The 15,226-nt window shown below is 40.6% G+C and overlaps 1 protein-coding gene across 3 annotated transcripts in view; it reads left to right on the top strand.

The window, feature by feature from the left end:
- Window positions 1-15,226, top strand: part of LOC122564761 (pappalysin-1-like) — a 326,083-nt gene that overhangs the window by 153,162 nt on the left and 157,695 nt on the right. For all 3 annotated transcript variants that reach the window (XM_043719939.1, XM_043719938.1, XM_043719937.1), the window contains exons 12-13: window positions 1,044-1,179; window positions 3,504-3,717. In XM_043719939.1, the coding sequence (XP_043575874.1) occupies window positions 1,044-1,179; window positions 3,504-3,717 (350 nt within the window). The remainder of the gene's footprint in view (window positions 1-1,043; window positions 1,180-3,503; window positions 3,718-15,226) is intronic.

The following is a 15,226-nucleotide window of genomic DNA, read 5'->3' as shown; positions in this document are numbered from 1 at the left end:
ATCTTAGCCTGCTGGACACACTTTCCTCATTCCTGAAGAAGGGCTTATTCCCGAAACATCGATTCTCCTGTTCCTTGGATGCTGCCTGACCTGCTGCGCTTTTCCAGCAACACATTTTCAGCTCTGATCTCCAGCATCTGCATTCCTCACTTTCTCCTCAATTCTACCCTCAGGCAGTTTGCAGTTTATCTGTCTGCAGTTTGCACATTCTCCCCGTGTCTGTGTGGGTTTCCGCCAGGTGCTCCGATTTCCTCCCACATTCCAAAGATGTGCAGGTTAGGTGGATTGGCCAGGCTAAATTGCCCATAATGTGCAGGCTCGGTGGATTAGCCATGGGCAATACAGAGTCCAGATTAGAGTGGTGCTGGAAAAGCACAGCAGATTAGGCAGCATCCGACGTTTCGAGCAAAAGCCGTTCATCAGGAATGAGCCTGATGAAGGGCTTCATCATTCCTGATGAAGGGCTCCGGCCCAAAATGTTGATTTTCCTGCTTCTTGGATGCTGCCTAACCTGCTGTGCTTTTCTAGCACCGTTCTAATCTTGACTGTAATCTCCAGCATCTGCAGTACCCACTTCCGCTATGGGAAATACAGGGTTATGGGCCTGGACAGGATACTCTTTGGAGGGTTGGTGTGGACTCAATGGGCCAAATGGCCTTCTTCCATGTTGTAGGGATTCGATGATTCTAAAATACCTGAAAATGTTGGAAATACTCATCTGGCAGCTTTTTATTGAAAGACTTCGGACCTCAAAGGTTAACTCTGTTTCACTCGCCACAGATGGTATCAGAACGCATAAGTGTTTCCAGTCCTTTCTGTTTTTATTTCAAGTTTACAACATCCACAGTATTTTTCTTTCAACACAATGTATGACTGTAAAGTCAAATAAAATTGAATGGTGTAGCACATGCCATGTTGCTATACCAGGGGGGATCCTTATCAGAGAAATCTGTTGATATACAGGTGTCTTTTCACCACCTCTTCCACACCCCACCCCCACTTCTTAACCAAATGTTAATCTTCATCTTTTTCTCTCTAATGAGGTCTACTTCGCTGAACCGATGGTTGCTGCTGCTGTCATTGTCCACCTGGCTGCTGATGGAAGTAGTCTCATGGATCAAAGACAAGATTCAATCGCAGTTCAGTTGGTTGACACGAAAGATCAGAATCATGACCTGGGTGAGTCTTTTCTTCTTTCTGCAACACAATGGGACATATTTAGAAAGGATGTAGTTATCTCCAAGCTTGAAGGAAGTTCAAACGGCTCAATTAGTGGAGTGGCCCGCGCACTGACGACCAGCACCACAAGGATACACATCGGACTAACTCAAACAAAAAGGCAGTAAATGAAAAGTTTGAAAGGAAATCCAAGTGAGACAATCAAAGGGCGACACATCTTTGCCCAAAAGATAATCTCACACTGGTGTTTAAAATGCGTAAAACTCTTTCTCAGGAAAAGCTCAGATCCATTGGAATCAGGAATCAATTCCTTTTCCTGCTTGCCTTTGACTTTTACTTATTGCCCTTTAATCCTTCTGAGATTTTATTTTACTGAGCTACTCATATATTCTCAAAAGCCTCTTGCTCTCCACTTAACTTTGTACACTGGCCACTCAGTATACTCGTTTTTTCCTTCTGCTGACACAAGATGGTATTACCCTTGTCATAATTTCAAGTATAGCAGACCGTGAAAACTGTGTATTTGCTTTTTACTGCACTTTTGAACACATAATGCAAACATTTTAACGATCCCTTTAACTTTTGCACTGATACAAGTTATCACATCACACTAACACAAAATTCACACTATTATTGAGGCAAATTCTGACAAGTAGTGAGACCCTCCCTGAATTTTATGGCATAACTCACCCATGTTCTCTGACCTCAGATTTAGCAGAATACCTCCCAAGTTCTGTTCATGACACTTCTGAGATTGTTAAATATCACACAACACCAGGTTATAGTCCTGGTGTTGTGTGATTTTAACTTTGTCCACCCCAGTCCAATACCTGCGACTCTACATCATGACTTTTGAGATTGTATCGACACACCAGTTATTACTTTGTGCCAAAGAAGTCCTTGCTGCGCTGTGGTGTTAAACTTGATGTGAACAAAGATTTACTCATGGTAAATTACCAATGAGTCATCACAAATCCCAAACTTCTAGCGGCCTGGACTTCACCCACAATTCATAACACCAATCTTTAAAAGTTTAGAAATATATAAATACATATGGGGCACTGATGACCTAGTGTTATTTTCACTGGACTGTTAATCCAAGTAATGTTCTGGGGACCCGGGTTTGAATCCCACCAAGGCAGATGGTGGAATTTGAATTCAATAAAAATCTGGAATTGAGAATCTAATGAAAATTCATTGTCAATTGTCAGGAAAATCCCATCTGGTTCACTAATGTCCTTTGGGGAAGGAAGTTGCCATCCTTACCTGGTCTGGCCTACAAGTGGCTCAAAACCCACAGCAAAACGATCGACTCTCAACTGCCCTCTGGGAATGGCAATAAAAGCTGGCCATGCCAGAGATACCATCATCCTGTGAATGAACTTAAAAAAGTGAAATTCATCCCAAGATGTCAGACTGTGACACCACCTTCAGAAACAGGAACCATTAATGGAAATGTTCAAAACTGAGATTTATAGATCTTTGTTAGTGGAGTTCTAATTCAGATCTGCCATACTATAATTTAATGGCAGAACAGAGGCTGTTGGGGCTGAATGGCCTTCTGCAAATATATTCTAAGTTTAAACATCCAGAGTAAAGTGACACACCAAAACCATGTCTAATTCAACAGTTATTCCCATTACGTTCTAATGTATAAATGCAGTATCAACTCAATGATAAAGCACAATTTCTTTCCTTCTACATTAATTGTAGTTAATACAGCAGCAGCATGAGTAAGGAAAATAAACTAGTCTTTTTTAATAGATCACAGTACTTGGTGAAGTGGCGTTCATTTTTGGAAAGTGTAATTTTAATGTAATTTCAGCTTGCTGTACAACACATTGTAAAACCGTCCAGTGTTTGATGAGGTTTCCCATACTCTAGGTCTATGGCTTTGAAGGTTTTCAGCATAGGGAATCCCTTGCAAACATGGAGCCAATTGCAGGAATCATCTGTTCCAACTTCTACAGGTTACCCAAGAGTGCTTACATTTCAAAATGTTTGCTTAATCGATACACATCAAAAATAGTGCATTGAAACGATACAATACTACAATCTGACAACAGATAGGTAGGCCTGATTGAGGAATACCAGAATGAAAATCCATGTTGTATATTCCTCAGTCATTGAGAAAAGAGATTTTACTTTTCTAAACACATTCACGGAGAAAGGGCTGGAGAATACTCCATCTTTTAAAACGCCAGTGAGAAATATCAGTATTAATGCTGTTTGATCACATTTTAAATGATGGTTTGCTGTCGCAGAGATTGGAAATGTGTTGCTGATTTTTAATGACCATTGTTTGTCTCCTGCCTTTTCTGCAGGAATGCATCTTTTGAACTGCAGGAACAACCCCCTCGTTATCCCTGTCATTCACGACCTCAGTCAGCCATTCTACCGGACCTCAGCCATTCTAATTACCTTCCATTCACTGTACGTTGCCATCTCTGGGGTGGCCTTGCGTTCCTTCCACAACTTTGACCCCATTACAATTAGCAGCTGCCAAAGCAGTGAGATGTACAGCCCGACGGAGCAGAGGTGAGCCTTGATACTACTTTTATTAATCAATAGTTTCCAGATAAAATAATGACGCGGACAGAGTCAACTGCTCATGAAGCTGCTTTGTGATGCTTCCTCAAAGCTAAGAAAATCGGGAAAGCTTGATTATTTTTTGAAGAATGGACAGTAAACTTTATTGTGTTGAATGGAGGAATTGCAAACAAAAGAAGGCTCTGGGTTCTATCTGAAATCATGCTGGCCTCAGCTAAAGGTGGTGTCTTGGGTGCTACTGTTGATCTTAACAGCCCCAAATTGTGCGAAGGAGTGATGAAAGTAAAATCTCCAGGTATTGAGCCCCACTCATGAAAGCTCTCCAATGATACTCGAAGGAAAGTATGCTGTTGAGGACAGATTAGGGGGTGGTGTCCCCTGCGGATAACCAACAGTGAACTAGCCTGCTGTTTATTCAATCTCAAACATGAGAATTGGTGGCTTGTGAGGGTGTTCCTGGCAGCCAACCTTAATGTGTGTAGGTAAAGGTAAATGAGAGAAAGGACTGAAATGGGAGGAAATTGTCAGGGAGGAGGGCAAACAAATCAATGGAAAAACTAATTACTAGTTCCATGCACAGAATCTTCTCGAAAGGAATTTGAACAGTTTGTCTTGATCTGTAGAACCATTTGGCCTGATTTGTCGATTTGATATCATATCAGGAGATAAGCAAAAATGTAAGTGGAATTAACAGGGTATGTGGACTTCAATGAAGTTAGACAGACAAGTCACCAGGAGCTATTGAAATGGCAGATTGTAGACTCCAGATTTATTGATAACACAGATGGGTGAATTGAAGGCATGAACGCATTGGAATGTGAAAAGTTACCTTTTATGAGCTGTGATCTGCTTCTATTTCCATCTCATTAGTTAGAGTGGTGTTACCTCCTGCATTTTGGAGTCATTAACTGTGAAAAAAAAATCTATAGTCTTTGATTTCGGTTTGGCAGCTATCACGTGAAAATTGCCTGTAAGAAAATGAGCATCTTTAAAGTTTGCCGCTGAATGGAACCTACAATATTCAGGGTTTGAAAATAACATCTTTTGTGTGAGAATTTGAATTTGAAAGAGAAGGAACGTGCAAGAAAGTGCTGATTTACATAAAATCCATCATGTCAGCCAACTGCATTTAATCAAATAAGGATGGTTCCCCGACAGTGGGTAAAACTGCAATGCTTGAAACAAAACTGCATAGACCTGAGCCATCAGTTCAGGGAGTAAAACTGGTGCCACTGGGCGAAGAACAGATTTCCGTCCCTGATCACAGTCAATACTAAAATTGTTCTGAGTCAAGCTCAGTGTGATGATCTTGTCACATGCCTTGTCTGTTATCATTCGGTGTCTGGACTCACTGGTGAAGATTGGCCTCCTTGGTAAGATAGAAATGGGCAAACTGGCTTCCTTTGAACAAACCATTGGCTGTGACAACGATGGTAGGATTTACAAATTAAAATCTTGTAACGCTGTAACCATCATGAGTGTGCAACAGGTGTCATGGACCTATTGTCTATCACTTTTCCATGGAAGTTCATATGGGTTAGCACATTTATGAGAACAGAATACTGAGACCTGACAATGAAAATTATGTCTGTTACAACTTTCTGAATGTTGACTGATTCTGGAAATTCAGGAATCCAGACAATCTAATGACTATTGTTTCCTACCATCTGAAATTTGATGATTCATCCAGGACTTGTCAGAGACATATTTTCTGATTTTAATGATTGGCTACAGCCAAATTTCTTATTCTCACAAAGGCTCCTGACCTCCCAAATAACGAACAGCCCAGCACCTCAAAAGATAATGCTATGAATATTCAGGATGACAGCATTCCTACTATTCAGTCTTTGCGATTAAATTGCACAAATCATATTTGCCTCAGGCCCCAGGGCCAGGGAGGGGGAATTAATCAGCATGAACTGGCTCTCCTGATCACTTTAAATTGACTCCTGTTTGTGTGTGTGTGCGCATAAATATCACGTGCAGACATGATTAGACCAGACTGCAATTCCCCATGATTGAAAAGTCTGTTGACTGATGCTCCTTTTCCAAGGTTATAAATTAACAAAGGTAATTTGGCTGAGATACCAGAATGTTTGATAACAATAGCCAAATGCAAATGAAGCATGAGGAAAACAGCAGCTTCAGGAGAGAGAGAAAGTTAAAAAGAGCAGGGACAGTTTCCTAAGGGTATGACAGTCAATTCTGAAATGACCTTTGAGTGAGGCAGCTACTAATGATTGTATATTAATGCAAGGTTCTTAGTGCTGTTGAGTGACAGAGTTCGTTGAGATCAATAAATAATGAGTGAGGTAACTGATACTACTGTAGTCAAAATGTAGAGAAAGCTATCACGATAGAAATCCAGCGAGATTCCAGTCCCCAGAGAGTGTTATTTTATAGTTGACTAATGAATGCACCTTTTTGTCAATGTGTAAAGAAATCAGATTTATTTCTATTTTTGTAATACATGCAGAACAATTAATATTTGCAAGATGATGTCTTAATGTAAACTTCAAATTACAGTTAGGTAAATAGTGCTGTTACAATTTCAAAATATTTTACCTCATTGAACATTCCAAGAATTGAAGCTGCAAAAGGAATTTCCACAGTAATGTTCTGGAGGCCAGAAATGCAGTGGTAGCTAAAGTATTCTCATTTAAATCGCTGTGACTTCTGCCAGCCCTACACGTCTTTAAGATGCAGTGTTCCGCCAATATTGATGGCGTGAGCATGTCTGATTTTCTGAATTCCGCGATTGGCTTTCATGCTTTCAGCTGCCTAGGCTCTGAGGTCTGGGATTCTCTGAACAAAAGTCTCCACGTTTCTTCTCCTCCAAGAAACTCCTTAAAATCTACCTCTTTGACAAAACCTTTGGCAAGCTGTCTTGCTCTCGCATTCTTTGGCTTGATTTGATTTGATTGATAACATTTTTAAAGTGCCTTTTGCTATGTGGAAGGTGCAATACAAATGCAAATTGTTGTATTATAATTGCCATAATCAATCCTGTGACCTTTATTCATCATTCCCACAAAATCGCTGGGAAAAATTCCCTCTCAAATATTCCATCCCTCTTTCACTTTTTCTCCTCCCTCCAGGTCAACATTTTCTCTCCATTTGTGCAGGTTACAAAAATGTCTTCCTCCCTAGTGGTAATTTGCTTACATGGATGCGAAAGTAAAAGTGTTCATACTGTGTTGTCCATGTGAAAAAAATCCCAAGGTCCTTCATAAAGCTGCAATGAGGTGGAGCCAAATGGGCTCTCCAAGAAATAAATATTAAGATAATGGTAGGGTGGGTGGATGATTAAATCCTTGGTCAAAGAGGTGAATTTTTAATCATGATCTTAAAGGAGGAGAAGGTGCTTTAATAGCGTCAGACATTTATGAAAGAATTCCACTGTATTAGCTGGGATGGCTTAAGGTATATCTTTTGTGTGACAGAAGGAGAAGAGTTGCTCATGGTTCTGGTCAGTGAAAAGAAGAATTTTGGAATTGGGGTGGAGGAGGTTGCAAAGGTAGTTGGAGACACACATTCTAAATCAATGATTCGTGGGGCAGGGATTGGGCGGGGGGCACAGAGCCAATATAGGTCAGAAAAGCGACTAGTAATGGATTCCAATGTCACTTTGACATGGTAGGATATGGCCCCAAATGCTCAACCAGCCAACTGACTAATGATATGAGAATTTAAGGTGCAAGATTATTTACTCCGCCATACTTAACATGAAGAGAAACATGACACAATTGAAAGAATGTCAGTTACGTGGTTAAAAAACATTACATGAGTTGTAAATAAATGATAAAAAGTGGTTAAATACGCATTATTTGGTCCACTGTGGGTTAGAAGAGGAGGCAAGAAAGGCGATTACACTGCAGATAAGCCAAGATGTATGTGTATGTATTATTTGGGATGTATAAATGTAACAAACAGGACTTAAGTAGCAATATTATGGAAATGTTGCTGAGTGGTACCTTGCAGTGATTCAGCTCAGGAAGACACTAAGTATTTAAATCACATCAAGGAGTAAGATGTCAGGCTCCATCCTGGTCTTTGCCAAGATTGCTGGCCTCAGTCAGAGAAACATTGGGGCATAGTGACTACCATTAGCACCCAATATTGAAAAGTGGAAAATTGGCCAGAATTTTCACTCTTGGCTGCTATCACTGGAATCCTTCTTTTGAAATTGGGTTTGAGAGAGAATGCCATTGGACATTGCAATATTCCTCCAACAACCTCCTTTTGGACCAGTTTTTCTCCTGGGAACTCTAACCATTGGTGAGCTATACCATCACAGCCATTTGTCTAAATGGTTGACCCAAGATCGTTGGTATCCCAGCACATCAAATCCTGTTCTCACCTAATGCCAGCAAACACAACTTTCAGCAGAGGTAATTAGGACAGCTTATTTATCTTCTTGCTAGCTCAGGAGAATTCTGGCCAATGTTAACTTCTGAACTGTTACCCTGATCTGGAGTATTATGACTTTTGCTTCCAGAGCACGGGACTCTCATTATTCCCTGGAAAAGAGCGGACAACTAAGCAGTAAACAAACTGCACGAATCTCAGATATTTACAATGTTAAGGCACTTAGCCAAAACTCAAGCTCGACCAAAGTGTAGCTCATGAATATGTGACTATGAGCAGCACAAAAAAAAATCTTTGTGCCTAAATTAGAGATTCTGGATCCAAGAATGTTCAATGGCAAACCTCGTAGTCCTTACTTTCTCAAAACTGCATATTATTTAGTAACCTGCTATTATGATGCATTTGTTGTAATATCTTCAGTAAGTACTCAAGGAAATGTGGACCCTTTGGTGCAGAAGCTGTGCTTTTGTTCCTGAGGAAAACCTAATGTGACACTTCATGATTTTCTAACCCTTCTAAAAGCAGCAAATTAATTCACACTATTAAGCTGCAGACCAATGTGAAAAGTTGAAACCTTTTCTTAAACTCTCAATTATTTTCTCCATGATTGCCAATTGTGACAGCGCAAATACCTCACTAAAATGGGTCCCTTTACACTATTACAATTGCTCTGGGACTGATTGAAGGCTCAGCCTTTAACACTTTGTATTGCTCAGCAGGAGAGCCTAAGCTTCAATCAGGGAGGTGTGATTAGGTTTCCCCCAGGTCTTAGTGTCTGTTTATTCAAACGTATTGGAGCCAATTTAGTATGTTGCAGTGGCATGTGTTCCCAGTTTTCAGCAGCAGCAATGTTGGCGTTCAATTTGAATTATGCGTCTTCTCTAACACATTGACAGAAACCCACCAACTTTTAGGGATGGAATGCCTGCAGTTCTTCCCTGATCTGGGCCCGATGTGATTCAATAACATTGCCATTGCTTCAATATCTCCTAAAATGACTTAGAAACTACATATATGAGGCAACCTGAAAAATAGTGGTTCATGAAAAAGAGCCTCCACCACCACCTTCTCAGGGTAATTAAAGAATGACAATAAATGCCAATCTTGCTACTAATGGCCACATCCTGGAAATGAATGAACTTTCATTCCTTGTTTGACTAAATAGATCAATCAGAGAGCACTGTTGTGCCGAGACAAGGTACACACACACACACACACACACAGACACACACACGTCCAAAGTCCCAAAACCCTTCCCTTAGGCAAGTCTTTTTGGTGGGTTTATCTCCTGTGGTGACAATCTTCATAGACTTAACAGCTTTGCTGTTCAAGATTTCAGGAGCTTTTGTTCATCTGATCAAATGTTATCTCCTGCCTACTAAACACAGTAGCATAGATTTTGACTTAGTGGGAATGGTAGGACTTCGAGGGACCTGATGGCCTCTTTTATATCTCTACCATTTTTTCTTTCATGTGTGGCTGTAAGATGTACCCTTCATTTGTTCAGCATATCTGTACAGTGACATAAAATCATGCCATGTCTCAACCAAGCATATGGATAAGACAGGCTTCCATCAAGCTGCCAGTGTCAATATTTACTTTATATGAAAGTATTATTTGCTATGTACCATGTTATTGCATGATGTTGGGATGCTTTGCATGAACTTGGTTTCTGATTAGGTAACTGGCCTCCAATATACCTGCAAAGAGTTTGCAACCAGATGACAATGTAACTGCAGGAAAATTGCCTTTTTAGGCAAGTAATATTTTGGCATTTAATGACATAATAACACTAGCTCAAGTGAAAAATATGAAAAACGCACAATTTTTGTTGATGTCTTAACCGACCTAAGAAACCTTAACCCACTACTGAAATCAACAAGAAACTGACTCAGCTTGACATTACAACTATATTTCAAGGGTTGTCTCAAAGTTTGCACATAACACTTCCTCTTTGATATACTGCACAGTGGTTTGCAATGCCAAGTGACACCAAAAGCATGGGTTCAATTTCCACATCTGCTGAGGATATCACAAATCTACCTTCTTAATCCCAATCCTTGTCTAAGGTATGGTGAATCTGTGGTCAAACCACCATCAGTCATCTCTTGCCATGGTGCGGCACGGTGGCTCAGTGGTTAGCATTGCTGCCTCATAGTGCCAGGGACACAGGTTCAATTCCAGCCTCAGGCGACTGCGTGGAGTTTGCATGTTCTCCCTGTGTCTGCGTGGGCTTCCTCCCGGTGCTCCGGTTTCCTCCCACAATCCAAAGGTGCACAGACGAGGTGAATTGGACATGCTAAATTGACCTTAGTGTTGGGTGATTAGTCAGGGTTAAATATAGGGTGGGTGAATGAGTCTGGGTGGGTTATTCTTCAGAGTGTCATTGGACTTGTTGAGCCGAAGGGCCTGTTTCCATACTGTAGGGAATCTAATCTAATCATTCTCTCTCAGCCTCTGGCTTTATTATACTGCAGTATGTAAAGGTAATGTTTGCTATAGTCCTACTGATGGCAACTCACTGGCGGGGAGATGTTGAAATGAAGAGTCCTTCATGGTAACCTCAGATGTGTGGGAATTTGATCCATGGTATTGCCATCACGCTGCATGGCAAACCAACTGTCCAGCTAACTGACCCCTTTACTCTAATATGATAGTGTAATTTTAACCAAATTACAGCCACAATTAAAAAGTGGAAAAGCCAATGGAATATGAGAAAAGCAAGTCAGAAAGTAAAATTATAACACATTTGTATATGTTGTCCCTGATGAAGTGATTTTGTGCTTTGGACAAGATTAATGAATATTCATAATTTGTACACATCGCTTTTGGCAGAGAAGTATGATTTGCTTTTACATCTTAATGATACTTAGCTTTTACTAAAACAAAGGATCTGACTGAAATCTCTTTGGGAAGTTGTGTGTTGTACTACTCAGATCCTTTTTCTCGCTGAGCTAGTCTCTGCCTGTTAATATCCAACCTACAGCAATCTTGGAGCTGGACTGTTTCTCAAGGATATGACAGAGACCAGAACAAGTGAGTAGTTTGAAATAATAAACACTGATAAGATTATCCATGAGACCCCAAATAGTCTAATACTCAATCACACAGATAAAATCTGTCCTTTAGAATAAACAATATGTATTCCAGTTTTAAATCCGAATAAAATGGCAATGTTCTTATTCTGAGATCACTCTCAATGATTGGGGGTTTTCATCCTCAGGTTACTTTGCATAACACAATGCTGTTCTTATTCCTTTATACTAACCAAAAGATACTATTTTCTTTTGATTATTCCTTGGGAGAATAGACAGCTGTCTCAGACCACAGCTATTATCAGTAACTGTGTCTTCTGGTCATTTGGGATTGTTCTGAATAATAGTGAGTAGGTCCTGTCTTGCAATGACTAGCATCTTTCCAATAGTAGAGCTTCCTGAGATGCTCCAATTGTACACATGCAAACAAAATATTGACACCAAAACAAAGGATGTCATTTTCCACTGGTGGAAATGAGAATAGGTTTTTCTTTTATCGTAAACTCTTTTATGGCTTCAATCTCAGATTAGTAATTCAAACCTGTTCAGGTCACAAACTTCAAAGGGACAAATCCACCTTTTTTTTTTTTGTTGAGGTGTGGTGGGATAGGGGATGAAGGAGCAGTTTGTTCCAGTACAACACGAAACAGCACGATCACCATGTCACTATCAATACCCAAGCCGCAATTTCCTGAAAAGCTTATTGTCATGAAACACTAAATTTCTCAATTTTTAAAAAATATTTAAATCAAAACTTAATTTGTGATAGCAGTAACTGTTTGGTACTGGGGTTGTCTAATTAATGAAGGTTTTGTTGTATGGTAAATAGGGTAAAGAATGTGGCAAGGTTTCATCTATTGGAAACATCTCTGCAATACCACAATTCACACGCTTCCAGGGGCACAATCAGAGTCTTAGAGATATACAGCACCAAAACAGACCCTTCCGTCCAACTTATCCCATTTAAGCCGAGTCCAATTTGTCAGCATTTAACCTATATCCCTCTAGATCCTTCCTATTCATATACCTATCCAGATGCCTTTTAGACATTGTAATTAGATTTATGATTCAACAGTGATATACACCTATTTCATATCAATGTGCATTAGCAATGGTCTGAACAAGATGCATGTGTGAAAATAAGTTATATAATATTTGAAAGTATGTGGGTACTGGATAGCCATACCATTGTCAACTACCCATTGGCTGGTCACCCATCATGGCTGGTCCAGCAAATCAAGGATTGTGTTCGTGTCTTCAGTCATACTTCAAAAAATTTGAAAACAATGTCTTGTTAGCTTCAACAATTTGGTGATAAATTGTACTGTCTCTGTATTTGCTAAAAGCAAGGAACTAAACATTGCATCCTGAGTTGACAGGGAATAGGTTTTATCTATGCCAATCCGTGCATGGGAAGGCAGTATCCTCTGTAACACCATTGGGTCAGACACTGGTCAGCCACTTGTGAGATTGGACAGTGAGTAAAATGCTTTAGAGCTCCTCCTGGAGGCTTAACTTAACAACTGACTGTAGACAGTGGCTTGGGAGTGATTTTTTTTTCCCCTGTCATAATCCCCTCATATCTGCAATGAAGTACTGCCTGCAATAGAAATGGAGCATTAAAGGAAACAAGATGATTAAGTGGGAAATGGTGAATGTCTTCCCTCTTTCCTGAAATTATTGACTAATGTGCAATCCCAAAGGGTCCATCATTACATTCTTAAAGACCAAGCCCAGACAGTAAGCATTGGCAAACTATTTCATGATGGTAGGTAACAAGAGACAAAATTAAGCCCCTCCACACACTTTCCAGCAGAGGTCATTGGATGATGATTCAGAGCAAGAATCCATATCCTGATGAGTTGTGCCAAGTGTAACATACAAAGCGCTGATATAAGCTAACACAGGACAGACATGGGTTGATACAAATACATCTCAGTGTAACACTACAGATCATAGTGAATGAGCCAACAATATCCCTCCCAATCTACAAAGACAAACATCCAGAAGTAGCGATGTTTACTTTATACATTTTCACTTTTGGCTTTAATTGGTGCTTGTTTCATGAAAAGTAGTTATTTCTTGTGCTTACTGTAACAAAAATACTTAAATTTTTAGGAAAAACAAGTTGGCTCTGCCAGACATTGCCAGACACTTTTGCAAAGGAACTTCCTATTTGGCAGTGCTTATGTGATTGTAGTCTCGAGTGTTTGGATAAATGATTTCAAACATTGCTGCAATGATGTGTGATAGTGATTTGTAATGCCGGATAGAAATGTCCAGTGGACCAGTACTGTGGACTGGAGTCTCAGAAATAGCATTGCTCAGAACTAAATGCTGGCAGATGTGTTTTGCCTGATGTTGCATCTCTTCAGTTGTTCAATTTTTCTATTCATTCCCCCTGTGACTATGTTTCAGTCGCAATATTTTCTGGATGGAAAATAGAAATAATCTGGATTGATCACTTATAGAGTCATAGAGTCATAGAGATGTACAGCATGGAAACAGACCTTTCGGTCCAACCCATCCATGCCAACCAGATATCCCAACCCAATCTAGTCCTACCTGCCAGCACTCGGCCCATTTCCCTCCAAACCCTTCCTATTCATATATCCATCCAAATGCCTCTTAAATGTTGCAATTGTACCAGCTTCCACCACTTCCGCTGGCAACTCATTCCATACATGTACCACCCTCTGTGTGAAAAAGTTGCCCCTTAAGTCTCTTTTATATCTTTCCCCTCTCACCCGAAACCCATGCCCTCTAGCTCTGGACTCCCCAACCCCAGGGAAAAGGTATTGTCTATTTATCCTATCCATGCCCCTCATGATTTTGTAAACCTCTATAAGGTCACCCCTCAACCTCTGACACTCCAGGGAAAACAGCCCCAGCCTGTTCAGCCTCTCCCTATAGCTCAAATCCTCAACCCTGGCAACATCCTTGTAAATCTTTTCTGAAACCTTTCAAGTTTCACAACATCTTTCCAATAGGAAGGAGACTAGAATTGCACACAACATTCTAACAGTGGCCTAACCAATGTCCTGTACAGCCGCAACATGACCTCCCAGCTCCTGTACTCAATACTCTGACCAATAAACAAAAGCATACCAAACGCCTTCTTCACTATCCTATCTACCTGCGACTCCACTTTCAAGGAGCTATGAACCTGCACTCCAAGGTCTCTTTGTTCAGCAACACTCCCTAGGACCTTACCATTAAGTATATAAGTCCTGCTAAGATTTGCTTTCCCAAAATGCAGCACACCTTACATTTATCTGAATTAAACTCCATCTGCCACTTCTCAGCCCAGTGACACATCTGGTCACGATCCTGTTGTAATCTGGGGTAACCCTCTTCGTTGTCCACTACACCTCCAATTTTGGTATCATCTGCAAACTTACTAACTGTACCTCTTATGCTCACAACCAACTCATTTATGTAAATGACAAAAAGTAGAGGACTCAGCACTGATCCTTGTGGCACTCCACTGGTCACAGGCCTACAGTCTGAAAAACAACCCTCCACCACCACCCTCTGTCATCTACCTTTGAGCCAGTTCTGTATCCAAATGGCTAGTTCTCCCTGTATTCTGTGAGATCTAACTTTCCTAACCAGTCTCCCATGGGGAATCTTGTCGAATTCCTTGCTGAACTCCATATAGATCACATCTACCGCTCTGCCCTCATCAATCTTCTTTGTTACTTCTTCAAAAAATTCAATCAAATTTGTGAGACATGTTTTCCCACCTACAAATCCATGTTGACTATCCCTAATCAGACCTTGCCTTTCCAAATACATGTACATCCTGTCCTTCAGGATTCCCTTCAACAACGTCCCCCCACCGATTTCCAGATACATGTACATCCTGTCCCTCAGGATTCCCTCCAACAACTTGCCCACCACCGAGGTCAGGCTCACTGGTCTATAGTTCCCTGGCTTGTCTTTACCACCCTTCTTAAACAGTGGCACCACATTTGCCAACCTCCAGTCTTCCGGCACCTCACCTGTGACTATCGATGATACAAATATCTCAGCAAGAGGCCCAGCAATCACTTCTCTCACTTCCCACAGAGTTCTCAGGTACGCCTGATCAG

This window comes from Chiloscyllium plagiosum, chromosome 30, assembly GCF_004010195.1.
Source record: "Chiloscyllium plagiosum isolate BGI_BamShark_2017 chromosome 30, ASM401019v2, whole genome shotgun sequence".
Lineage (NCBI taxonomy): Eukaryota > Metazoa > Chordata > Chondrichthyes > Orectolobiformes > Hemiscylliidae > Chiloscyllium > Chiloscyllium plagiosum.
The sequence above is the reverse complement of the archived record's forward strand: the minus strand, read 5'-3'. Positions and strand labels throughout refer to the sequence as shown.